Source organism: Bubalus bubalis, chromosome 14 (genome assembly GCF_019923935.1).
Source record: "Bubalus bubalis isolate 160015118507 breed Murrah chromosome 14, NDDB_SH_1, whole genome shotgun sequence".
NCBI classification, from domain to species: domain Eukaryota; kingdom Metazoa; phylum Chordata; class Mammalia; order Artiodactyla; family Bovidae; genus Bubalus; species Bubalus bubalis.
This window is the reverse complement of record NC_059170.1, coordinates 74,075,068-74,101,459: the sequence shown is the minus strand read 5'-3', so window position 1 is coordinate 74,101,459 and position 26,392 is coordinate 74,075,068. Positions and strand designations below refer to the sequence as shown.

The 26,392-nt window shown below is 41.7% G+C and overlaps 1 protein-coding gene across 3 annotated transcripts in view; it reads left to right on the top strand.

Moving 5' to 3' along the window:
• Positions 1–26,392, top strand: part of MACROD2 (mono-ADP ribosylhydrolase 2) — a 2,318,987-nt gene that overhangs the window by 2,118,349 nt on the left and 174,246 nt on the right. For all 3 annotated transcript variants that reach the window (XM_044928284.2, XM_025264700.3, XM_025264701.3), the window contains exons 10-11: positions 5,314–5,358; positions 17,102–17,185. In XM_044928284.2, the coding sequence (XP_044784219.2) occupies positions 5,314–5,358; positions 17,102–17,185 (129 nt within the window). The remainder of the gene's footprint in view (positions 1–5,313; positions 5,359–17,101; positions 17,186–26,392) is intronic.

Here is a 26,392-nt window from a genome sequence, read left to right as displayed (position 1 = left end):
ACACAGTATTGGCCAGTACATGGTTAGATAGTACATGTAGTAATAATGATGACATGATGACAGTGAGAGCCAGTATTTATTGAATGTTTCTTCTGTATAAGCACTTTACATGTATTACCAACTCTAGAAGAATGGTCATTTTATCATCCCTATGCTATCAATAGAGTCTATTTCAAATATAAGCTCTGAGGTCACATTTTTTGAGAACCCTTCCCAGTAGCCTTGACTAGAAGCATCCATCCCTCCTCTGGCACCTTTTGTAATGGCAATGACTACTCTGCATCATATATTTGAATTTCTCTGCATGTCTTAGTTTCCTTACTCTTGATAAGTTTCTAGATAAGGTTTTATTTAACTGTCTGATTTATTTTTGTGTTTTCTATTTTGCCAAACACAAGCCTTGCACATACTTCCGTTCAGTTCAGTGGCTCAGTCGTGTCCGACTCTTTGTGACCCCATGAATCGCAGCATGCCAGGCCTCCCTGTCCATCAACAACTCCCAGAGTTCACTCAGACTCACGTCCATCGAGTCCGTGATGCCATCCAGCCATCTCATCCTCTGTCGTCCCCTTCTCCTCCTGCCCCCAATCCCTCCCAGCATCAGAGTCTTTTCCAGTGAGTCAACTCTTCGCATGAAGTGGCCAAAGTACCTAGTATGAGCCTTGCACATACTAGGCTACCAGTTAGTGTTTATCAGAAAGATAAGTGGATACAAGGGGAGCAATCAGAGAGATCTTTGACATTTCCTTTATTTTCCCCTAGAAAATATAGTCTTTTCCATCCCACTCTGAGATTCCAGAGGGTCTGTTGTCATAGAGATGATTCCATATATTTTAGGCAGTTTTGGAAAAAAAATTCTATTTTAATATATTAAGTTTAGAAAAAAATATGTGAAGGGTTTACTTTGTAGAATTTAGGTAATCATTTGGTTAGAAAACCACATTTCCAAGAAATAGCTATTCTTCCTCCTAAAATTATATTCATAAAAAGAATGAAAAAAAGAAATTATGTAGAAAATCACAACTGTTTCTAACAATCTGAATGAAAGAAATTTTACTTCTTTGAAATGTAACTGTGGCCATCAAGGATTATCTGTGTAACACTTCAAATTAAATGCATTTTCCTCTTCTGCTATTATATCTCTGCTGCTGCTAAGTCACTTCAGTCATGTCCGACTCTGTGCGACCCCATAGACGGCAGCCCCTAATCTTCATTAATAATTAACACTTTGAGAAATGGTATATTGAATAAATCTGGCTAGGAAGTTGCAAATCTTGACTGAGTCCCTTTGCTTACAGACCATCCTCTAAATACATGCTGTCCTGATATGCAGGAAACACTTAGAAAGTATAAACTAGGAATTCTCCAGTTTGGCTAATACAAAATGAGATAAAAACAAAAAAAAATCACAAAAATTTAATTCAGCAGAAATTTCTTTCTCGATTCCAATGTATAAGCAATTGGATTAGGTGCCATGGGAGACAAAAGAACACAGATGTTTTTATCTTTGTAGGATTTATGATCTAGAGGTGGGCCTATGGAAAACAGTTTACGAGTTACTAGGCTGTGGGAATTGATGGCAAAAATAGCTAATACTTAGCCTTGGAATACGGAATGAAGCAGGGCAAAGGCTAACAGAGTTTTGCCAAGAGAACCCACTGGTCATAGCAAACACCCCCTTCCAACAACACAAGAGAAGACTCTACACATGGACATCACCAGATGGTTAACATCGAAATCAGATTGATTATAGTCTTTGCAGCCAAAGATGGAGAAGCTCTATACAGTCAGCAAAAACAAGACCGGGAGCTGACTGTGGCTCAGAACTCCTTATTGCCAAATTCAGACTTAAATTGAAGAAAGTAGGGAAAACCACTAGACCATTCAGGTATGACCTAAATCAAATTCCTTATGATTATACAGTGGAAGTGAGAATTAGATTTAAGGAATTAGATCTGATAGAGTGCCTGATGGACTATGGACTGAGGTTCATGACATTGTACAGGAGACAGGGATCAAGACCATCCCCATGGAAAAGAAATGCAAAAAAGCAAAATGGCTGTCTGAGGAGGCCTTACAAATAGCTGTGAAAAGAAGAGAAGCGAAAGCAAAGGAGAAAAGGAAAGATATACCCACTTGAATAGAGAGTTCCAAAGAATAGCAGGGAGAGATAAGAAAGCCTTCCTCAGTGATCCATGCAAAGAAATAGAGGAAAACAACAGAATGGGAAAGACTAGAGATCTCTTCAAGAAAATTAGAGCTACCAAGGGAACATTTCATGCAAAGATGGGCTCGATAAAGGACAGAAATGGTATGGACCTAACAGAAGCAGAAGATATTAAGAAGAGGTGGCAAGAATACACAGAACAACTATACAAAAAAGATCTTCACGACCCAGATAATCACAATGGTGTGATCACTCACCTAGAGCCGGACATCCTGGAATGTGAAGTCAAGTGGGCCTTAGAAAGCATCACTACGAACAAAGCTAGTGGAGGTGATGGAATTCCAGTTGAGTTATTTCAAATCCTGAAAGATGATGCTGTGAAAGTGTTGCACTCAATATGCCAGCAAATTCGGAAAACTCATCAGTGACCACAGGACTGGAAATGGTCAGTTTTCATTCCAATCCCAAAGAAAGGCAATGCCAAAGAATGCTCAAACTACTGCACAATTGCACTCATCTCACACATTAGTAAAGTAATGCTCAAAATTCTCCAAGCCAGGCTTCAGCAATACATGAACCATAAACTTCCAGATGTTCAAGCTGGTTTTAGAAAAGGCAGAGGAACCAGAGATCAAATTGCCAACATCTGTTGGATCATCAAAAAAGCAAGAGAGTTCCAGAAAAATATCTATTTCTGCTTTATTGACTATGCCAAAGCCTTTGACTGTGGATCACAACAAACTGTGGAAAATTCTGAAAGAGATGGGAATACCAGACCACCTGACCTGCCTCTTGAGAAACCTATACGCAGGTCAGGAAGCAACAGTTAGAACTGGACATGGAACAACAGACTGCTTCCAAATCGGGAAAGGAGTATATCAAGGCTGTATTTTGTCACCCTGCTTATTTAACTTCTATGCAGAGTACATCATGAGAAACTCTGGGCTGGAAGAAGCACAAGCTGGAATCAAGATTGCTGGGAGAAATATCAATAACCTCAGATATGCAGATGACACCACCCTTATGTCAGAAAGTGAAGAGGAACTAAAAAGCCTCTTGAGGAAAGTGAAAGAGGAGAGTGAAAAAGTTGGCTTAAAGCTCAGCATTCAGAAAATGAAGATCATGGCATCTGGTCCCATCACTTCATGGGAAACAGATGGGGAAACAGTGTTAGACTTTATCTTTTTGGGCTCCAAAATCACTGCAGATGGTCACTGCAGCCATGAAATTAAAAGACGCTTACTCCTTGGAAGGAAAGTTATGACCAACCTAGATAGCATATTGAAAAGCAGAGACATTACTTTGCCAATAAAGGTCCATCTAGTCAAGGCTATGGTTTTTCCAGTGGTCATGTATGGATGTGAGAGTTAGACCATGAAGAAAGCTAAGCGCCAAAGAATTGATGCCTTTGAACTGTGGTGTTGGAGAAGACTCTTGAGAGTCCCTTGGACCAACCAGTCCATCCTAAAGGAGATCAGTCCTGGGTGTTCTTTGAAAGGACTGATGCTAAAGCTGAAACTCCAATACTTTGGCCACCTCATGCAAAGAGTTGACTCATTAGAAAAGACTCTGATGCTGGGAGGGATTAGGGGCAGGAGGAGAAGGGGATGACAGAGGATGAGATGGCTGGATGGCATCACTGACTTGATGGACATGAGTTTGGGTGAACTCCAGGAGTTGGTGAGGACAGGGAGGCCTGGTGTGCTGTGATTCATGGGGTCACAAAGAGTTGGAGACGACTGAGCGACTGAACTGAAGTTAGCGTTAAATGATGTTTCAGTAGCTGTCCTAGTGTTTTATGTTATATTATCTCATTTAATCCTCACAATAACTCTGTAGGAGGCACTATTTTTATCTCACTTTATAGCTGATGCACTTGAAACCCAGGAATATTAGGTAATTTCTCCAAGAACACATACATGGTGAATGTGTAGGTGGAGGAGCCAGTATACATATCTAAGCCTATACTCAGAAGGCAGTGAAAATAAGGTACCAAAGAGAACATTATTCATTCAAATTTGGGTGGAGCAGATGTTACAGTGCCTCGGGTTGGCCTGGAAGTACAGTGTGAACAGAGATGGAGAAAAGCATTGCTTCCAGGACTGAGGCAGGAGGAAGGAAGCTAAAGGAAGCCTCAGGAAATAAGGAAGCACCAAGCATTGCCGTGCGTGTAGTTGGCAGCATGAGCGGAACAGGGCTGGTGAAACTGAGAAGCGTGGTTGGAACCAGATATTGTCGGCCTTGAGTGTTACTCCACAGATGTAGACTTTTCTCATTAGACAGAGAATGGTTGTCTAGTAGTTGTGAATCAGCTGCGAGCAGTGTTTTAATACTGATTTGACAGCTACATGTAAAGGGAATTGGTGTCAGAAGTAGGAAGAAAAGCAGGACAGTCGGGAAACCAAAAAACCCAGAAAGTGAATGGTGCTGAGAGTTGGGATTTGGATGCAATGATGTGAGTGGAGGAGAAGAAATATGGGAATAGGACAGGATTTGGCACTGGCTGGATGTGAGGAACATATAAGGAGAGGAGATGAAAACATATAACAGTTTAGAAAAACAAATACGCCATTCAGCAGGCAGAGGAAGCATACATCTGGGTCCTATCAAAGGGACTTACTCTAGAAGGTGAGATGTGAGGGGTTAAGTAGGAATGGAGCAGCTGCTAGGGACACTTGAAAGTACATGGTTAAAGGCATGGGTTTCCACGTGTAGCAGACAAGCACGTTTCCTGGTGCAGGGCAAGGCTTGGATGGTGTGTCAGCCTACAATAAAATGGCAATGCCTGCATTTCTTAGGTACTTCAGGTAAGCATACACACATTTAATTAATAAATGCAGAAAATGTGACATCTGTGATTTTTATTTTTTTTAGGAATTGAAGTGACCAAAGTGACCATATATAACTTTTATAAGTGAAACATTATTGTGTATATATTTTGTTATAAAATATGTAATACTTTTTTAAACGAAATATAAATCCTAGTTGTTAAATTGTGCATGATAATATAAGTCAGTGGAAAGTCATGATTTAATACTCTTTTCTACTAAATGTTTTCTTTAGCTCGATTTTTTTGTTAGTCAAATTGGAGAATAGTGGTATTTCTAGCTTTCATATGAGTTTTTCTTTTTCTTATTTTTTAATAGATGATAATAATGAAGAAGAAGATGTTGACATGAAAGAAGATTCAGGTATTAATGTTTTTATTCTTAGGGGATAGACAAGGATCATTTTGTTGTTGATGTACACCTTATATCTTCCAAAGAAAGACAAAATAAGACTAAAATAATAGAAATGTACACTCAAGGTTACAAAATAAGGAAGTGGTCATTCTAACTCATAGCTAATATATGTATGTGTGGGTGGGTGTGTGGGTGTGTGTTAGTCGCTCAGTTATGTCCAACTATTTGTGACCCCATGGACTATAACCTACTGGGCTCCTCTGTCCATGGGATTCTTCAGGCAGAATACAGGAGTGGGTTGCCGTTTCCTTCTCCAGGGTATCTTCCTGACCCAGGGATCGAATCCAGGTCTACTGCTTTGCAGGTGGATTCTTTACCATCTGAGCCACCATGGAAGCCCCATTCATAACTAATAAAGTTACTGTATTTAAACATTAAACTTGACTTCAAGCTTCCTGAGAGCTAAGGGAAAAATGGACCATGCTGTCGTTACTGGAAGTGTATAACAAATAACCCCCAAAACTTAGTGGCTAAAGCACCCACATATATGCTGAAATATTCTGTGGGTCAGAAATTCACAGCAGGACTGATTTGATAATACTCCTTCACAGAATCTGAGGCCTCAACAGGAAGACTCACCAGCTGGGGCTTAGAATCACCAGAAGATTTGTTCACTCATATATGTCTGGCTGATGGGGTTTCATAGGTAGCTCAGTGGTAAAGAATCTGCTTGCCAAGCAGGAGACCTGGGTTCGATCCCTGGGTTGGGAAGATACCTTGGAGGAGAAAATGGCAACCCAGTCCAGTATTCTTGTTTGGGAAATCCCGTGGACAGAGGAGTTTGATGGGATATAGTCCATGGGGTCACAACGAGTCGGACGTGACTTAGGGACTAAACAGCAGCAGCAATGTCTGGCTGGTGATTGACAGGCCTGGCACCTGAGACCTTGGCTGGGGCAGTTTTCTGAAATACCTGTGCATGGCCTCCTTCTGTGTTCTGGGCTTCCTTCCAGTGGCCAGTTTCCTTTCGGTTTCTCTAGAGAGTGAGCGAGCCAAACATATTCCTATCTTAAGACTCATCCTCAAGAATCCCATAGAATTACTTCCACCACGCTCTTTTCTTTGAAATGGTTCTTCTCAAGCCCACCTGCCTCAGAGGAGCAGAGAATAGACTCAGTTTCCTGATGGGAATCAGTGAGGGTCTTATAGCAGGTAGGACCTGAAAAATGGCTGAGGGATTCTTTGGGAAATGCATTTTGTACATGTGATATATTGTTCTCATTATCAGAAAGTGAGATACACGCCTGCTCCTCAAAAAAAAAAGACCAGTGTTTGATGAGAGAAATCTAGTGGTTAAAAACATTGGTTCTGGCCTAAGGTCAAGATGAGCTTGATAATGAATACATCAATCATTTGGCCTGGATTCAATCCTAGCTCCTCCACTTAAAGACTTTGGATTAGAGTTTTCTCTGTTAGCCTCAGTTTACACTCCTGATGGCAATAACTCTTACTATACAGTCTTGTTCGGGGGACTGAATGAGATATCATACCTGAAATGTTCCTTGAATACTTGGTGATCACTTTGTTTACTCAACATATCTGACAGATATTAGAAAGTACAGGGCTCAATTCTATGGGACGAGAGCCCCGTGTTTCTCACTATGGCGTCACGCTGCTCTAGACACGAGATGGGGCCTGTTTTCAGAACTGAAATACGTATCTTAGAGACCTTCATTTTGTGTGACCTCCTATTGCTGCCAAGACTCCCTACAAATCACTTACAACTTGGTTCCAAGCAGCTCCACAAACAGAGAGCTCTTTAAACTGTGCGGCAGACAGTCTAGTTGGGCAGGGTTTGATTAAGATCATCCTTCTCCTTGTGAAGTTCAATCTCTGTCGCTCACCTGACCTCCCACTGTCCTCGTGGAGGAATAATATCAGTTCTTTTTGGTAGTAACAGTTCCCTGGAACATCGACCTGACATTCTATCCACTCTTGTACCTCTGGTCTCCCCAGGGCCTTGGATTCAGGGGGCATGGTAGGCAGAGGGAGGGTCTCAAAGTCAGGAACGGAACGGAGGAGGGGGAGGAGGGACAAGATAGTGGCTCTCGGCTCCCTACCTGGGGCCCCCTTGGCAGTCCGGTTGTTGTATAACACAGGAAGCTTTCTAAGGAAAGTTCTTGTCTCTGTTTGTGAAAGAAAACTCAAAGCATCAGGAGTTAACTTCTCTGGAGTACCTCTCAGCCAAGGTTGGGCAGGAGATGGTTAATCAATACCATTGCGGGATGCATATGAGGCATGTCCTAGGCCAGCACTGCCCAGTAGAAATCTAACAGGAGCCTCAAATGGAAGCCTGATAATTCAGATAATTACAGATTTTTAGTCACCTTGAAAAAGGTAAAAATAAACAAGTGAAATGAACATTGTATGTAACGTATCAAATATATTATCATTTCTACATAAGCAATATAAAAATTGGTCAGATATTTTGCATTGTTTTTCCATACTAAGTTTTTAAAATTTGTGTGTATGTCAATGTGTGGCAAAACCAATACAATATTGTAAAGTAAAAAAAATAATAAATAATAAAATTTGTGTGTATTTCACATGCACATTTTAAATCAGACTATTCACATTTCCAGTATCATTGGCAATATGTAATATTAGACAGAGGGATTCAATACTATCACCCACAGGCTCCTAGGACAATCTCAAATTAATACTTGCACTCAAATGTTTGTCTCTTTGTTTTCTGAGAAAATTCAACTCAAGACAAGGACTCTGCTTCCCTTTTGTAAAACATAAAGCCCAAGGCAAAATTTCAATCAAAATATCAATTACTTTTCCTTGGAAGGAAAGTTATGACCAAACTAGATAGCATATTAAAAAGCAGAGACATTACTTTGCCAACAAAGGTTCGTCTAGTCAAGGCTATGGTTTTTCCTGTGGTCATGTATGGGTGTGAGAAGGACTGTGAAGAAGGCTGAGCTCTGAAGAATTGATGCCTTTGAACTGTGGTGTTGGAGAAGACTCTTGAGAGTCCCTTGGACTGCAAGGAGATCCAACCAGTCCATTCTGAAAGAGATCAGCCCTGGGATTTATTTGGAGGGAATGATGCTGAAGCTGAAACTCCAGTACTTTGGCCACCTCATGCGAAGAGCTGACTCATTGGAAAAGACCCTGATGCTGGGAGGGATTGGGGGCAGGAGGAGAAGGGGACGACAGAGGATGAGATGGCTGGATGGCATCACTGACTCGATGGACGTGAGTCTGAGTGAACTCCGGGAGTTGGTGATGGACAGGGAGGCCTGGTGTGCTGCGATTCATGGGGTCGCAAAGAGTTGGACACGACTGAGCGACTGAACTGAACTGACTGATACCCAGGATAGCTTATTATTTAAAGAACCATGGATTGAAAAAACTGTTAGGATAAAAAAAAAAAAAATTAGGATTAAAAAAAATAAAAGAAAAAACTGGTCAGTTCACTTCAGTTGCTCAGTCATGGATGACTCTTTGTGACCCCATGGACTGCAGCATGCAGGCCTCCCTGTCCATCAACTCCCATAGTTTACTCAAACTCATGTCCATTGAGTTGGTGATGCCATCCAACCAACTCATCCTCTGTCGTCCCCTTCTCCTCCCACCTTCAATCTTTCCCAGCATCGGGGTTTTTTCAAATAAGTCAGTTCTTCGCATCAGGTGGCCAAAGTATTGGAGTTTCAGCTTCAGCATCAGTTCTTCCAATGAATAGTCAGGACTGATTTCCTCTAGGATGGACTGGTTGGATCTCCTTGCAGTCCAACGGACTCTCAAGAGTCTTCTCCAACACCACAGTTCAAAAGCATCAATTCTTTGGTGCTCAGCTTTCTTTATAGTCCAACTCTGACATCCCTACATGACTACTGGAAAAACCATAGCCTTGACTAGATGGACCTTTGTCAGCCAAGTAATGTCTCTGCTTTTTAATATGCTGTCTAGGTTGGCCATAACTTTTCTTCCAAGGAGCAAGTGTCTTTTAATGTCATGACTGCAGTCACCATCTGCAGTGATTTTGGAGCCCAAAAAATAGTCTGTCACTGTTTCCATTGTTTCCCCATGAAGGGATGGGACCAGATGCCAGGATCTTAGTTTTCTGAATGTTGAGTTTTAAGCCAGCTTTTTTACTGTCCTCTTTCACTTTCATCAAGAGGCTCTTTAGTTCTTCTTTGCTTTCTTCCATAAGGGTGGTGTCATCTGTATATCTGAGGTTATTGATATTTCTCCTGGCAATCTTGATTCCAGCTTGTGATTGATCCAGCCTGGCGTTTCTCATGATGTACTCTGCATATAAGTTAAATAAGCAGGGTGACAATATACAGCCTTGACGTACTCCTTTTCCTATTTGGAACCAGTCTGTTGTTCCATGTCCAGTTCTAACTGTTGCTTCCTGACCTGCATATAGGTTTCTCAAGAGGCAGGTCAGGTGGTCTGGTATTCCCATCTCTTTCAGAATTTTCCACAGTTTGTGGTGATCCACACAGTCAAAGGCTTTGGCATAGTCAGTAAAGTAGAAGTAGAAGTGTTTTTCTGGAACTCTTGCTTTTTTTTATAACCCAACGGTTTTTGGTAATTTGATCTCTGCTTTCTCTGCCTTTTCTAAAACCCGCTTGAACACCTGGAAGTTCACGGATCACGTACTGTTAAAGTCTGGCTTGGAGAATTTTGAGCATTACTTTGCTAGCGTGTGAGATGAGTGCAATTGTACAGTAGTTTGAGCATTCTTTAGCATTGCCTTTCATTGGGATTAGAATGAAAGCTGACCTTTTCCAGTTCTGTGGCCACTGCTGAGTTTTCCAAATGTGCTGGCATATTGAGTGCAGCACTTTCACCACATCATCTTTTAGGATTTGAAATAACTCAACTGGAATTCCATCAACTCCACTAGCTTTCTTTGTAGTGATGCTTCCTAAAGACCACTTGACTTCCATTTCCAGGATATCTGGCTCTAGGTGAGTGATCAATCACCATGTGATTATCTGGGTCATGAAGATCTTTTCTGTATAGTTCTTCTGTGTATTCTTGCCACTTCTTCTTAATATCTTCTGCTTCTGTTAGGTCCATACCATTTCTGTCCTTTATCGAGCCCATCTTTGCATGAAATGTTCCCTTGGTATCTCTAATTTTCCTGAAGAGATCTCTAGTCTTTCCCATTCTATTCTTTTCCTCTATTCTTTGCACTGATCCCTGAGGAAGGCTTTCTTATCTCTCCTTGCTATTATTTGGAACTCTACATTCAAGTGGATGTATCTTTCCTTTTCTCCTTTGCTTTTTACTTTTCTTCTTTTCACAGCTATTTGTAAAGCCTCCTCAGAGAGCCATTTTGCCTTTTTGCATTTCTTTTCCATGGGGATGGTCTTGATCCCTGTCTCCTGTACAATGTCATGAACCTCAGTCCATAGTTCATCAGGCACTCTATCTATCAGATCTAGTCCCTTAAATCTATTTCTCACTTCCACTGTATAATCATAGGGGATTTGATTTAGGTCATACCTGAATGGTCTAGTGGTTTTCCCTACTTCTTTCAATTTAAGTCTGAATTTGGCAATAAGGAGTTCATGATCTGAGCCACAGTCAGCTCCTGGTCTTGTTTTTGCTGACTGTATAGAGCTTCTCCATCTTTGGCTGCAAAGACTATAATCAATCTGATATTGTTGTTGACCATCTGGTGATGTCCCTGTGTAGAATCTTTTCTTCTGTTTTTGGAAGAGGGTGTTTGCTATGACCAGTGTGTTCTCTTGGCAAAACTCTGTTAGCCTTTGCCTGCTTCATTCTGTACTCCAAGGTCAAATTTGCCTGTTATTCCAGGTGTTACTTGACTTCCTACTTTTGCATTCCAGTCCCCTATAATGAAAAGGACATCTTTTGGGGGTGTTAGTTCTAGAAGGTCTTATAGGTCTTCATAGAACCATTCAAATTAGCTTCTTCAGCGTTACTGGTCAGGGCATAGACTTGGATAACCATGATATTGAATGGTTTGCCTAGGAAATGAACAGAGATCATTCTGTTGTTTTTGAGATTGCATCCAAGTACTGCACTCTGGACTCTTTTGTTGACCATGATGGCCACTTCATTTCTTCTAAGGGGTTCTTGCCCACAGTAGTCGATATAATGGTCATCTGAGTTAAATTCACCCATTCCAGTCCATTTTAGTTCACTGATTCCTAAAATGTCAATGTTCACTCTTGCCATCTTCTGTTTGACCACTTCCAATTTGCCTTGTTTCAGGGACCTAACATTCCAGGTTCCTATGTAATATTGCTCTTTACAGCATCGGACTTTGCTTCTATCACCAGTCACATCTACGCCTGGGTGTTAGTTTTGCTTTGGCTCTGTCTCTTCATTCTTTCTAGAGTTATTTCCCCACTGATCTCCAGTAGCATATTGGGCACCTACTGACCTGGGGAGTTCATCTTTCAGTGTCCTATCTTTTTGCCTTTTCATACTGTTCAACCTGTCTTAAATTCCATGAATTTAGCATTAATGCTTGCACTTCACATGGGATATCCTTGGATGTCCTTGGACTATCCTTCATCCATAGGGAGCACTGCCCTTTCAGCCAGATAGTTTAAGACCCTTATCTTGCTAAGGATCACTTGCCCAAAGTGATGTAAGTACACATTTCTAGGCAAAGGGGGCTGGCTTCTTAATAAGGTGCTACTTGCTATCTGAACCACAGAGTGAGTTCAAGGAAATCATTAACGCTAACACAGAACCCATAAGGTTGGAGTTAGCATTTGGGGTTTAGGGGCCTTAAGTGAATCATCATTTCTGATATTAGTCCTGCCAAGTTTTCTGGGATTTATCTCTAGCAGCTGGATGCAGCCATTGATGTCACACTCAGTGGTCCAAGGACACTTAGTCACTCAGGCAGAATGGGCTTGGGAAGCTGCTCTCTGTTCCTAATATATGAGTGCTGAAATCATGGGGGATTTTGTGCAAGATGGGTTCGTGAAGGGCCAGCTGGCCTTGCCAAGTATTTGTGAGCAGGCTTACTTCTGTTCAGTCTCATGCTCCGGTGTGCTGGTGTCTGAGAAGAGTCTGATCGAGCCTCCTAAGACCATTAACAGCTAGGCTTCCCTGAGCCCTGCATCGCCTCTTCTTCTCATACAAGAAGTATGCTGGAAGGATTTTTAAGAATGCAGTTGACACTAGTGAAGGCCTGTTTGTGTGAACCAACCAGTCAACAAATGCTAGTAAATGCTAGTAAAAAATAATATGAATATCAAAAACCAGTGAGGTGCCAGGAAGTGTACTCTCTGGTCGGGGGTGGGGGAGCCCCAATTTGGAGAGTTTGCAGATTTCTTTGGTATAAATGGTATTGTTCAAACTGCCAAACATTAGCCAATGAATGTAGAGGTGGAGAGGAGAGAGGTCCAACCAGCTAGTGCAGGCTGGCTCAGCTCAGATCAGTCCCATCATCCCTTTGCTGAGCAGGATTTTAATTGAGCTGTTCCTTGTGCTAATTGCTCAACATACATGAACTCACTTAGGATAGCCAACATCTCAAAGAGATGGGGAATGTTATTATCCAATGCTTAGGGGGAATAATATCAGATGGTGTCAGATAGAGTCATCCTAAGAGAGGCTCTGCCCCTCTTCGAGGTGGTAGAAACAGACTGACTTAAATGCCTAGGATCCTGTTTAAGTCATTTAATCCTAGCATAGTAAATATTTATCCATGTCCTTCCACTTCCAAGACCATGCACTCTTGAAATGGACCCCAACCTGAGCCCAGGGACAGAAAATCAGCAGCCACCTCTGGCAGGTCTGCCACCCAAGAGCCAGAGCCCAGTTGAGTTCCTCGGGGACAAAGCCATGCTTATGGCCACACCCGAGAAGTCCAGCCTCTGCTGCAAACAGAGGCAACAGAGACAAGCTGACACCGTGTTAAGGAGAAGCAAGGGGTGCTATTGGGGAAGGTCCTCTAGCATTCCCAGGCTAAGAGGGAGAGGAAAACGTGAGCACAGAGGCCATGTGTAGCAGTGACTTTCAGTCGAGTGTCTCTGCGGGTGTTGTGAAATACTATGGCATAGACTAGAGGTCCCCAACCCCCGGGCCATGGACCAGTACCAGCCTGTGACCTGTTAGGAACTGAGCCTCACGGCAGAAAGTAAGTAGCTGGGGAAGGAGACAAGCTTCCTCTACACTCTCCATTGCACACATTACCCCTGACCATACACCTCTCAAGTCTGTGGAAAAACTGTCTTCCTTGGAACCAGTTCCTGGCCCCCAGAAGACTGGGGACCCTTGTCATAGATGGCTGCTCATAACTAACATGCATCTTTGCCCACTGATGACCCCAGGAGTGCCCTACAGCTTCTTCAAAAAGGAAGCACCAATGCGTTTACAGTTTATAAATAACTCAAAATGTGGACACAGAGATATCTTTTTAAATCTCACCCATTCCCCAAGAACTCCCATTTAGGTGGGTAATCATGAATTCACAATTTAATTCTCAACTCATTTTCTGGAAATGCTGGTTTGGAGCTGAACTCCCAGCACTGGAAACTCTCCTCTTGGTCCCGGTTGCACACAATGCATTTCGGCACAAGGGAGGGTGAGAGGCTTCTCCCAGGGATATTGCAAGTGGTTCTCTGCTCATTTTATGAATCCTTTTGAACCCAGTATCTGTGCTCAGTGAGCTGTTTCAAGCATCTCATTTCTGTTTTTGCTGAACCCTTTCTGAAAGGTCAATATCTATCCACACCTGGTGACAGAAATTTGGGGGAGTTGCTAATGTAGTCATTGGCAACATTTTTCACCCTGGTCATGGTAATGACCTTGAATGTGACTGCCTTGCAACCACAGAAGGCCTAACCTAGTGCCCAAACCCCTTTATAGTCCATAATGCCAAAGTTTTTAATAGCACATCTATCAAATGCATTTTTCTGTTCTGTTCTTTTTATAATAAATGGGAAAAGAAAAATGAGTCACCATAACTCTATTGTATAGAGTCCTGGCATAGGTAATAGTTGCTAAGAGAGTGAGAATTAGGCACAAACCCCATTATGTCTTGGTCTCAAAGAAAGGTCTGGGTAATAAGGATATAAAAAGGAATTTGAAATGAAATTCTCAAGGCACTGCTGGACACCAATGACATAAGAGAGGATTACGAAAGACAAATGCCCTTTCTCATGGAACCTACCGTCTCAAGGTGGAGGATGGTATAGGAGGGAGACATATAATAAAGAAATAAACAAGGGAGCAAGATAATTTCAGTTACACCAAGTGATGTATCTGTGACAGATTTTCCTTGCAACCCTTCAGATTAAGTAGTCAGGAAAAGCCTTCCTTGGGAGTTGAATGTGACTCTATGTTAAAAGATGGGAATGGGGTAGGCATATGAATGTGTGTGTCAGGAAAAAGGAAGAGCAGCAAGTGTAAAGGTCCTGAGGCAAGAACCAGCCTAGAAATGAAAGAAGGGAGCTAATAAGTCTGAAACCAAAGATGAGTGGGAGACAGGGCTAGTGTGGTAGGTGGAACCCAAGTGACTTGTTCTCCTGGCCCATGAGACTGGATTTGGATCTTATTCTAAGAGCTGCTGCTGCTAAGTCACTTCAGTCGTGTCCGACTCTGTGAGACCCCATAGACGGCAGCCCACCAGGCTCCCCTGTCCCTGGGATTATCCAGACAAGAACACTGGAGTGGGTTGCCATTTCCTTCTCCAATGCATGAAAGTGAAAAGTGAAAGTGAAGCTGCTCAGTCGTATCTGACTCTTAGCGACCCCATGGACTGCAGCCTACCAGGCTCCTCCATCCATGGGATTTTCCAGGCAAGAGTACTGGAGTAGGGTGCCATTGCCTTCTCCAATTCTAAGAGCAGTGGTTTCTAAACAAGCAAACAGGGTGATCTGGTGAGATGGGAGGGAGATTTAAAAGGGAGGGGATATATGTATACCTATGGCTGATTCACTTTGAGGTTTGACAGAAAACAGCAAAATTCTGTAAAGCAATTATTCTTCAATTAAAAAAAATAAATAAAGTTTTTTTTTAAAAAAGAAAAAAAAAAAGATAACTCTGGCTGCTATTTGCAGAAGAGATTATAGGAAGATGAGAGAGCTAGGAGTTAGAATTCAGAGGGCTATCGTAGTAACCCAGGTAAAAGATGCTGCTGGTTTGGACTAGGGTGGTGGCTGCAGAGAATGAGCAGAGTAGATGAACGTAGGCTATATCTTGGAGCAGAGGTAATAAGACTCATTATGATGGAATTGCTTTCCTGGAGAAGTAATTGAAGAGAAATATTAAGGATAATATCACAGTTTGGGGTTTAAATTCCTGGGTAGATAAGTCACACTCTCCTTTGAGAGGTGGGATACTGCAGAGAGAACAGATTTGCAGACATCAAGTGTACTGTTCCCGGAGAAGGCAATGGCACCCCACTCCAGTACTCTTGCCTGGAAAATCCCATGGACGGAGGAGCCTGGTAGGCTGCAGTCCATGGGGTCCCTAAGAGTCAGGCACGACTGAGCAACTTCACTTTCACTTTTCACTTTCATGCATTGGAGAAGGAAATGGCAACCCACTCCAGTGTTCTTGCCTGGAGAATCCCAGGGATGGGGGAGCCTGGTGGCTGCTGTCTATGGGGTCACACAGAGTCGGACACGACTGAAGTGACTTAGCAACAGCAGCAGCAGCAGCAGAGTAAAGGGGAATCACTAGGGTTGGGAAGAGTGGAGTACAGGTGCTTCCCAGCCCTGAAAAGGCGACAGGGTGGTGGTAGTTTCAGGACCTAGAAGACAGGGAGGGCCATGGGGAGAAGGTCGGTTGGTAGGAACTGTGACCTTAGATTTAGGAAGATAACTAGTCCTTGAAGACTACCGGCAGCCTAGGAAATAAATACCCTGGGCTCCCCATCGGCTGTGTATAACAGGAAGCCAGAGAGATGGGACTTCATTGATGCCACCTGTAGAGACCAGTGTCCCAGAGACGGGGGGAGGAAGGGTGGAAAGCGGATCTGGAGGGGCCAGTGGATGAAATCCAAAATAAGACGGCGTGTGAACAATTGAAGACGTAAGCTTTGAGAAATAAAGAGGCCAGAGCTGCAGATACAATATTTAACAAAGTATCCTGTATCCAAATGGGATGAATTCGAAAGAGTTTTCTTAAAACTGTCTTTAGAATTTGTCACCAGCCTCCTTGGCAGGAGGAGCATTGAGAAAAGTAGGAAGAACAGGAATTTAATCAGGGGCATATGGAAATTGTTTAGAATCTGGATTGCTAAAGAAATCTCTTAAATAGAAGGAGGATAATTTCATGCCCCATCCCATTCCCCCCAAATGAGATAACTTTATAGCTCATCCAGCCATACTTTGAGGGCTAAAATGAAATCACAGAATGACCCCTGTCAGTTAAGCCATGAAGTTTTCAATCAAACTCTCCTAGAGAATAATCATAATTTGGAGTTGCTAATGGAGAATTTTTTCATTTAAAAAATGCCCTTATGGTTTCACATTCGTGTGAATCATTAATGAGGGCAACAACAACAATAACAAAATGGCTATGCCTAAGCTCTAAGTCGTCAAGTTCAAGTTCATTAGAGAAGCCCAGATTTTTGCCAGAACTTAGCTCAGCCATAATGTCAGGTGAAACTACAATTAAGCTTCACTCTATGTGTAGATTTAGTAAGAAAAATGTATTTTTAAACATCATGATAATTGTGAACCCCTAGTGGGAGATTTTTAAATAAAAATGTATTAAATCTATGTGCTTCCAGAGGGGTTAGAGCCAAAAGACCACTCTCCACCCCACAAGAAGAGCAAAGCAAAGAAGCCAGAAGGCTCCAAAGACTCCAGCGAGGGTAAGTCCAGTTCTTTGTCTCTTTAAAAAAAAAAATACACCATGAAAAGAAATTTCTGTTTAATTTGTAAATTATGTGTATGCTCTCATATTCAGGTATTTCTAAGTGTTCAAGAATCACTGGGAAATTCTTTATCCTTTATCCTCTCTCCCCTGAATGTGAGAGTGAAATAGCAGAATCAGGTTTAAATGATTTTAACGTAAAGACCAAATGTAAAAAATCATTTTCTCAGTATAATGTATTTTCCATTCCTGCCAAGTGTGGATACTGCTTACCACTTCGGTGTTCTGAAATCACATAAGGGTGAAGGTCCAGATCTCTACATGAAGAGTTGCAAGGTAGCTGTTGTCTTATTGGGATTTTTTTTTTTCTTATGAATACATTTGGATCCAGAACAAAACCTCAGGAATGGGTGATAGAAACATTTCCTGTCTTAACTGTTCTCTTTTCCTTTCTGGAAACCAACGTATCTTCACATTTATGCATTGAGTGGGTATGCCCAACGGGGCTGTTTTATGAAGAAATGATCCATAGTAACTCTGGGTGCAGAGTGAAGGAGTAACAGTAGAAATAGTGGGTATAAAGTGCCTAGCACAGGTCCGCTTTCCATTAGTGGTGGCTATTCTAGTAAATATCACAAGCAGGACCATGATATGGTACACATTGTCCTAATTCATTGAAAGGTCATGGAAAGCTTAGAATCATTCAAAGAACACTTAGAACCAAGGAGAAGGCCAGCATCTCTGACTGGCAGGAGGTGGTTAAGCTTTGTTAATATCTGATTGGGGGAGTAGCCAGGGCTCCACCTCCTACTGGAATTAGGTCATTCCCTGGATAATCTCTTAAAACCATGATTGGGAGATGGATTAGAAGCAGAACAGCAGTCTCCTTTCCCTGGAGAGGCTCCCCCTCACTGAAAGGTTCCTGTCACAGGTGTGACGCAGGTCAGAGGTGGTTTTCCAGAGCCTGGGGCTCACTTGGGAGCATACACTGCAACGGTCATCTTGATTAACAGGGGAATTCTGAGTTATTCCTGCAAATATGTGAAAACTTGTGTACTTGCTAAATAATTTGCTTTGTTTAGGAGCAGCATCTCATAATCCCAATATGACTAAATAATATATCTTCACCTCACCCAAATATATCATCCCAGAATCTGCTCTGAGTCACAAAAGTGCCATCCCTGTGGGTTTGCTACCAGGACCATTCGGTCTATAGCATCGCGGTGAAATGTACATGCTAGTCCTTCTACAGAGACATGGGAATTGTACTTTTGTTCCTAAAATGCCTTCAGAAATACGAAAGCTGCTGGGAAAGGACTGAGGGAGGGAGCAGAGTCTGACGTGCTAGTGGTAGGTGGTCGCATGATGGGGGTGCTCGTCACTTGGCAGTGCTTCTATTTTGACAAAACGAACCATGTCCCCAATTCAGGTGTTACATTGCTGCCTGTGCCTCACTTCCTCCCATGATTCAGAGAGTCCCGATCATTCTCTCCTGCTGGATATGCAAAGGGATTGGGTAGAAGGGATATGTGGGTCATGACCCTTCTCTGCAATCTTTCTGCTTTAGAGTTAGCCATCATTTTCCAACTTGGTCATCTCTCTAATTTTTTTTTTCTATTAACTTGTGTTGGTTTTATTGAGTTCAGAAAATTACCTAGTTATATTCAGACCAAATAGATGATTACATTGATGTGTTGAAACTTCAGAATCATTTGTACACACATGCATTCATTATTATCTGAAATTCCTTATTATATGTGCAGAAAAATGCTTCTACTGATTTTTTTTTCTCAAAAATACTATCATTACTCCTATTGTTTTTCAGTTGCTCAGTCATGTCCTGCTCTTTGCGACCCCATGGACTGCAGCACACCAGGGTTCCCTGTCCTTCACTATCTCCTGGAGTTTGCTCCAACTCATGACCATTGAGTCAATAATGCTATCCAACCATCTTATTCTCTGTCACTCCCTTCTCCTCCTGCCCTTCTCCTGAGATAAATTATTTGAGATTTCTTTCCATAACCATCCTAGTGATCTCTTGCACAATAGAGTAGGTTAGGAATGTTTCTCAAACTTGCTCTCGTTGGCTCCTCTCTTTGTGGCATGTGCTCCTGGTATTTTCTCTTAGAGATCACTCAGCTGTCCTCCCTATCTCTTGACCTCTCACTTCTCTCCTACCTTTGGGTTCCCTGCTCTGCTTCCAACCCTGACAGGTACTACTAATCACCTTGGCTCACCTTGTAGTATAAAGACAGGGTCATGCAGAGTGGAGTTAGAATACAAATTCACCTGGATTTTCTAGCATATAAAACCATAATAGCTGTATTTTGATCCAGAAGAAGAATCTTGAGCGCATATGGTCACGTTTTCTCTCTCTACAAAACTGTTTTTAAAATAGACTGCAAATGGTTCTTTATCTTGCCCAAGACCATGCAGTTTGTTAATGTCAGAATCTCTTTTTTTTCTTTCTGGAAGCAGCACAGTGTCTCTAATCTTTTCCCCTTTCCCTCTTCTGGAAATCAGAACTCATTTTGTTGAAGGAAGAAATGTTGCCATCATTACAGCTTTGAGTGACTGAATATTACAAATATTTAAGTGTTTAACTTTATATATTTAACTAAACATTAAACATCAAATTTTAAAAATCAAACATTTTCTAAAATTATTTGCATGTTTTATACTGTGGACTTTTGGATATAGAGTTTTATTTTCATTATTCTGATTGAAATATCATGGACCATAGTATACTTTGATTTGACCCACTGCAATGCAATGCCAATAATGAAATAATTAGTGATTTCAAACCACTAATTGGCATCTGATATAAATGGTAATGCTATCCATAAACCAGCACATCATAGGCATAATTCTTTGGGGAAAAACCCTGGTTAATACCCATCCCATCAGTTCCAACTCCCAATAATTTAGGCCAGTTTCATTTCTTACATAATGTTTAATTGAGAGAATATCAATACAAAAAACTTACCACCTTCAATAAAACATGCTTTTCTCAACTCTTTCCTCTGTCTTTCACAAACAGATTCTCTAGTGAAAGTCTCTCAGGGTTTGTTTGTCTGAAAGATATTATTTTGCATTTTTAAGGTGATTTTGCTGGGTAAAAATTCAAGGTTGCTGGTGATTTTCTTGCAATGTTTTAGAGATATTTTCCCATAGTCCTATCAATTCTGTAGTTGTTAAGAATTCATTTTTCAGTCTAATTATTGTATATTTTTAGGTTATTTGTCTTTTCTTTCCAGCTGTCTTGACAGTCTGTTCTTTAGCTTCAGTGTTCCTCGGTTTCACTGTGATGTGCCTCAGTGTGGGTTTCTCTTTATTCTTCTTATGATTTGCTGAGCTTCTTGGACATGAAAATGGGTATCTTTCATTAGTTCTGAAAATTTTTCACCTATTATTTCACCAAATGTTAGATCTCCAGTACTTTCTATTCTTTCTTTGCCCTCCATGACTCTTAACCTACATAGAATTTTTTTTCCTGTGTCACTGTCTCTCCTTGATGGTTTGTTTTCCAAGTTTGTCATCCAACTTCCTAATTTTTACTCAACTTTCTTTAATCTGGTGTTAAACTGTTTGCTGAGTTTCTCATTTCAGTTATTATGGTTTTCCTTCTTAAAAGTTTTATTTGGTTCCTTTTTAAATATACCTGATCAATCTTTATTTAGTTAACACAGAAAGTGTCTTTTAAGATAATCTGTATCTGTATCTGAAATTTCAATATCTCCACTCTGTATGTCCAATTCTACAGTTTATGTTTTCTGTAGACTCATGCCTGCAGTTATTTCCTTGTTTATTTTGTCTTTTTTATTGACATGTACATTGGATTTTTTGTGGGAATTTTTTGAAGTTGAAATAAAAGCTTATTTATTTATATTTTGTTTTCTGCAATGCCTGAAGATACTGCCAATTTAGGAATACCTTAAACTACATATTTGGCTTAAAGTTTTCTTTTTTGTTTCATTTGCTATTTGTCTTTAAGCCCATGTCAGTGCACACATGAAGTTAGGAAATCTCAACAGAGACTTCTTTCTTCCTTTTTTCTTCTCCAACCACTGCTAAAACTGAGACAGGCAAATTTCCCACTGTTTCATAACAAAGCACTCTCTTCCATGTCTTTCACTTTATATGTGTAGTTCATTCAAACCCAGGTCTAGCTGCCTGTTGTTGTCCAGTTGCTAAGACATGTCTGATTCTTTGCAACCCCATGGACTGCACCAGGCTCCTCTGTCCTCCGGTTTTTCCTGGAGTTTGCTCAAATTCATGTCCATTGAGTCAGTGATGCTATCTAACCATGTCATCCTCTGCCACCCCTTTCTCCTTTTGCCTTCAATCTTTCCTAGCATCAGGGTCTTTTTCTTTGCATTAGTTAGTTAAAGCTTTGCATTAGGTGGTTGAAGCTTCAGCTTCAGCATCCATCCTTCCAATGAATATTCAGAACTGATTTCCTTTAGGATGGACTGGTTGGATCTCCTTGCAGTCCAAGGGACTCTCAAGAGTCTTCTCCAACACCACAGTTCGAAAGCATCAATTCTTCAGTGCTCAGCCTTCTTTATGGTCCAGCTCTCACATCCTTACATGACTATTGGAAAAACCATACTTTTGAGTATACAGACCTTTGTTGGCAAAGTGATATCTCTGCTTTTTAATATGCTGTCTAGGTTTGTCATAGCTTTCCTTCCAAGCAACAGTCATCTTTTAATTTCGTGGGTGCACTCACCATCCACAGTGAATGAAATCTGTCACTGCTTCTGGCCCAAGTTTCTCAGTGAGTATTTCTGTGACCACTACCATCATCTGGGAACTTGATAGAAGTACAGATTCTCAGGCCCCACCCAGACCTACTGAATCAGAAACTCTGAGGTAGGATCCAGTAATTCATGTTTTTGAGAGCCCTCTTGGTGTTCCAGTGCATGCTCACATCTGAGAACCATGGTTCTAGGATCTAGACCATCTGAGATTGGTAGATGCCTCAAAGCAAACAATAATTCCAGTGCTTGCTTACAAATCTTGATTCAATATTGTTCATCATTTCTGGCTTCTTAGAAGTTCATTATAAAAGAACCAGCTTAGCCATGTATTCCAAGAATCAGATGGATAGGTAGGGCAATAAATAGATTAGAAGATGATAGATAGATAGGTAAGTAGGTAGAAGATGATACATAAATAGTAGATAGTATATGCGTGCAAATATGCATATAAAATACATATCTACATAGCTATGTATATATTCATATGTGCGTGCTGTGTGCTCAGTTGTTCAGTCATGGCCGACTCTTTGCGACCCTATGGGCTGTAGTCCACCAGACTCCTCTGTCCATGGGATTCTCCAGTCAACAATACTGGAGTAGGTTGCCATTTCCTCCTCCAGGGCATCTTCCTGACCCAGGGATTGAACCTGCGTCTCCTTGGTCTCCTGCATTGACAGGCAGATTCTTTACCACTGAGCAACCTGGGAAGCCCCAAGTATGTCCATACTTATCCACAGATACAATATGGTCTGGAAAGATATATATATATATCAAAGTGACCTCAGAAATCAATTGGAGGAGTGGAGAAGGGGGAGGGGCAGACTTTGGAGAGTTTAATATTCAGCTTTCTAAATGTATGTGTAATTGAAATATATATGAATATATATGTATATATGTAAATAGAAAGATTTACTTCATCTTGATAAAAAAGGCATTTTCATTAAAAACTAAAGAGACTTTGCTGCTGCTGCTAAGTCGCTTCAGTGGTGTCTGACTCTGTGCGACCCCATAGACGGCAGCCCACCAGGCTCCCCTGTCCCTGGGATTCTCCAGGCAAGAACACTGGAGTGGGTTGCCATTTCCTTCTCCAATGCATGAAAGTGAAAAGTGAAAGGGAAGTCACTCGGTTGTGTCCGACTAGGCTTCTAAAATTCAGTAGAAAGCTTAGAATAGTAATTTTCTCCATACAGTCATCTCCAGAGACTTCAGTGATTTTTGGTGCTGAATGTTATTGTCCCATCATATTTTTTACAGAAAGCACTAACACTTTGACTCTCGCTGCACAATTGCCTCAGCATAGAATATTCAGCAAGCCTGCATGTGATGCCCATTCTTCAGGAGCCCGAGCCCTGGCAATGCTAAATCAAGCAGCCCGATACTGCACTTTAAAATATTAATGATCTCTTTTGTCAGATGAAATTAGATGGGGAAACATTTTGGAAACTAGGAAGTACTCGACAAGTTTTGGAGGATCTAATGTTGCTATTAGAAGCATTATTATTGTTCTTACTAAAATAAATTTTTCTGAATATATGACCCATGGGTGGAATGCACTTTGTATTCCCTGAGAGGCAGCATTTTCTCTCTGCCCTCTTATTTTCTCTGCATATGAAAATATCATGTGACAAACTGTTTTGTGAGTGGCTGGACAGAACAAACATTCTCTCTTTCAGGAGGCCACGAAGCCCTGCATGCATTATATTCATAAACATGATCTTTAATTTAATTTTTTTGACAAGTTCACTGAAGGGTAAAATCAGGCAGTCATAATTTTGACTTTGCCATCACTCAAGCGAGCTCAATGATTGACCAGATTTTAAAACTAAAATAAGAAAGAAAAAAGCAGGAATGAGGAAAAGCAACTTTCTCATGAAGGAGAGCTTTGTGTTTTATCCTCTAGACCTTAAAATACTGCGAATTAAAGCAAAATGTGAATTTCCATGGTAAAATTCAGAATAGAAGAAAAGCCTGTGTTACCATCTTGCTTTAATTATACTCTATGTTCTGCTTAATTTCAGGACCACTCTGAGCTATCTCCCTGCCACAGGTTAGGAGAAGGACCCAAGGGTTTGTTTTATTTTTAGTCGTGCTCTCCACATTCACCCGTTAAACAGAACTGAGGTTAGGACCGTGGAGTCTTGTTTCAGCCAGCCCTAGGATTCTGAATGGGGCTTAGAGGATGTGACTGTTAAGGTATTTTCCACGGGGAGAAGGCTGAACCTACCTGCAGAGTAGCCACAGTCCTGTGGGACCCAGGATGACTCACGTGTGCCTGTTGCTCTTGACCCTGTTGCCCTTGACCCCGTTGTCCTTGACCCCGTTGGCGCCTGTTCCCTTTCACTGTTGGAGGTGCCCTGGCTGGGTGACAACACGTGGACCCAGCTACTCATAGAGACAAACAATTCAGCCTGAATGTGGACAGAGCTCTCAGGGCCCAAGTTCTGCTTCCCTACTTGGGCAGATTTTCTAGCTAAAAGGCAGCTTCTTCATATTAAGGGGTCAGTAAAAACATATTAAATGGTCTGTGTGGTGAGATTTCAACAAGATGATCTCCAAAAGCCACCTGGCCCAATCTCCACACAGAGGGGCCAGTCAGTACAAGTGTATTGAATTTGAAATAGGAAGAGCCCCCCCCCACCCCGCCATCCAAAATTCACCTGCCTTATTTATTAATGTGTGAAAGTCCTCTTAATATGAGCAAAATTGTTCTGCAAACAGAGACAAGGCTTTCAAATGCATCAACTGGATCTCACTCTCTGACTTACGGGACATGGGGTGCCCAAGAATTTGCATTTCTACTAATTCCCCAGATGGGGCTGGCCCCCGGGCCCAGCACTCCACTTTGGAATCTCTGCCAGGGCATTGTGGTTCACTGTGAGAATGCTGGCTTTTTCTCTGAACGAAGGGAGAGTGGAACTTCTAAAGCAGTGAAGGGACCCGATCTTACATTTAAAGGCAGCCTTCGGATTGCTGTGTTGATCAAGAACAGTAGGGCACTAAGGGCAGAAGCATGGAGACAGTGGTTTGGAGCAGGAGATACAGTGGCTTGTTCCAAGTAGCAGTGAAGGGGACAGAGTGAGGCCTGATCTGACCGTGGACCTATCTGAAAGGTAAAGCCAGCAGAGTTCACTGGCATGGGATATGGGACCTGAGAAAAAGAGAGGCTCAGATGTGAATCTTTTTATCTTCTCTGCAACTACTAAATCCAGAATAGAAGTCGTGCCCTGCTTATACTTAATTCAGACTTTCTGGGGAGAAAAAAAAAAGAGTCTTCCCATGCATGTCCTCCATCCTGTCTGGCCAGCTATTTTTTGCCCCCACCCCAACCCCACCTTCCCTGGCAGCTCAGCAAGTAAAGAATCCGCCTGCAATGGGGGAGACCTGGGTTCAGTCCCTTGGTCAGAAAGATCCCCTGGAGAGGGAATGGCAACCCCCTCCAGTATTCTTGCCTGGAGAATCTCATGGACCAGAGGAGCCTGGCAGGCTACAGTCCATGGGATCGCAAAAAGTCCGACATGGCTAAGGGACGAACACCGTCATGTCACAGTATCTTTAAGTCTTATAGGCGTCTGTGAGTAATTCAGGCCAAATGTGTTTCACTATTTGTCTATTTTGATTTCCAAAACCTAGGGTCAAGAATAGCATCATTCAGGTGCATTTGTCTTTCTTGAGTTGAAAACTCAGACCCCAGCTTTATAGAGCTACATGAGTTGTTTATTTATTTGTTTATTTTTTATTCTGGCACCATGCCGATAGGACATTTGACAGTTTGTAATATTGTACATTGATTTTTCATCAGAGAAAAGTTTCGTTTTGTCTTTAAGGAGAAATATTGCATTTGAACAGATCAGATTTTCGCATTAGGATTTTGCCATTATATTTTAAACTTTCGATTTTCTGGTGTAACTAAGCTGTGCTTTCCTACTGTCCTGGAGAGAGCCTGAAAGCTGCCTGCCTCCTCTAGAGTCACCCAGACGTGCGCCACACTCTCCTTGCTGCGCTCCCCTGACTCCTGTCACTTTGGAGCCATCTGAGGCAGTCTTTGAGCAGGTTTGCCAAGTATAGTAAAAAGAATGTTTCTCTTCCTGAACCATCTGAAAACAAGTTGCAGATCCGGTGTCCCAACTGCCCCCACCCCTGCCAGTGTCACTGCGTATTTTCTACGTATGTGGTCAGTGACCCTACACGAGCACAATAAAAAAGATCAAAAGCAGAAAACGAGCATGAATACTACCTTTAATTTTCAGACCCCATTTAAGTGTCACCAATCTCGGTAATGTCCTTTGTTTTATTCTGTTGTCGCGTCCCCACTATCCTCTGGTTTGGAAGAGTTCCAGAGCCGTCTTGCAGTTTGACTAACTTTGATCCTTTTGATGCTTGCCGGCCGGCCATGTTGTAGGATGTTTCCAGTTTGGTTTTGTCTGATGATTTCTCATGACTGG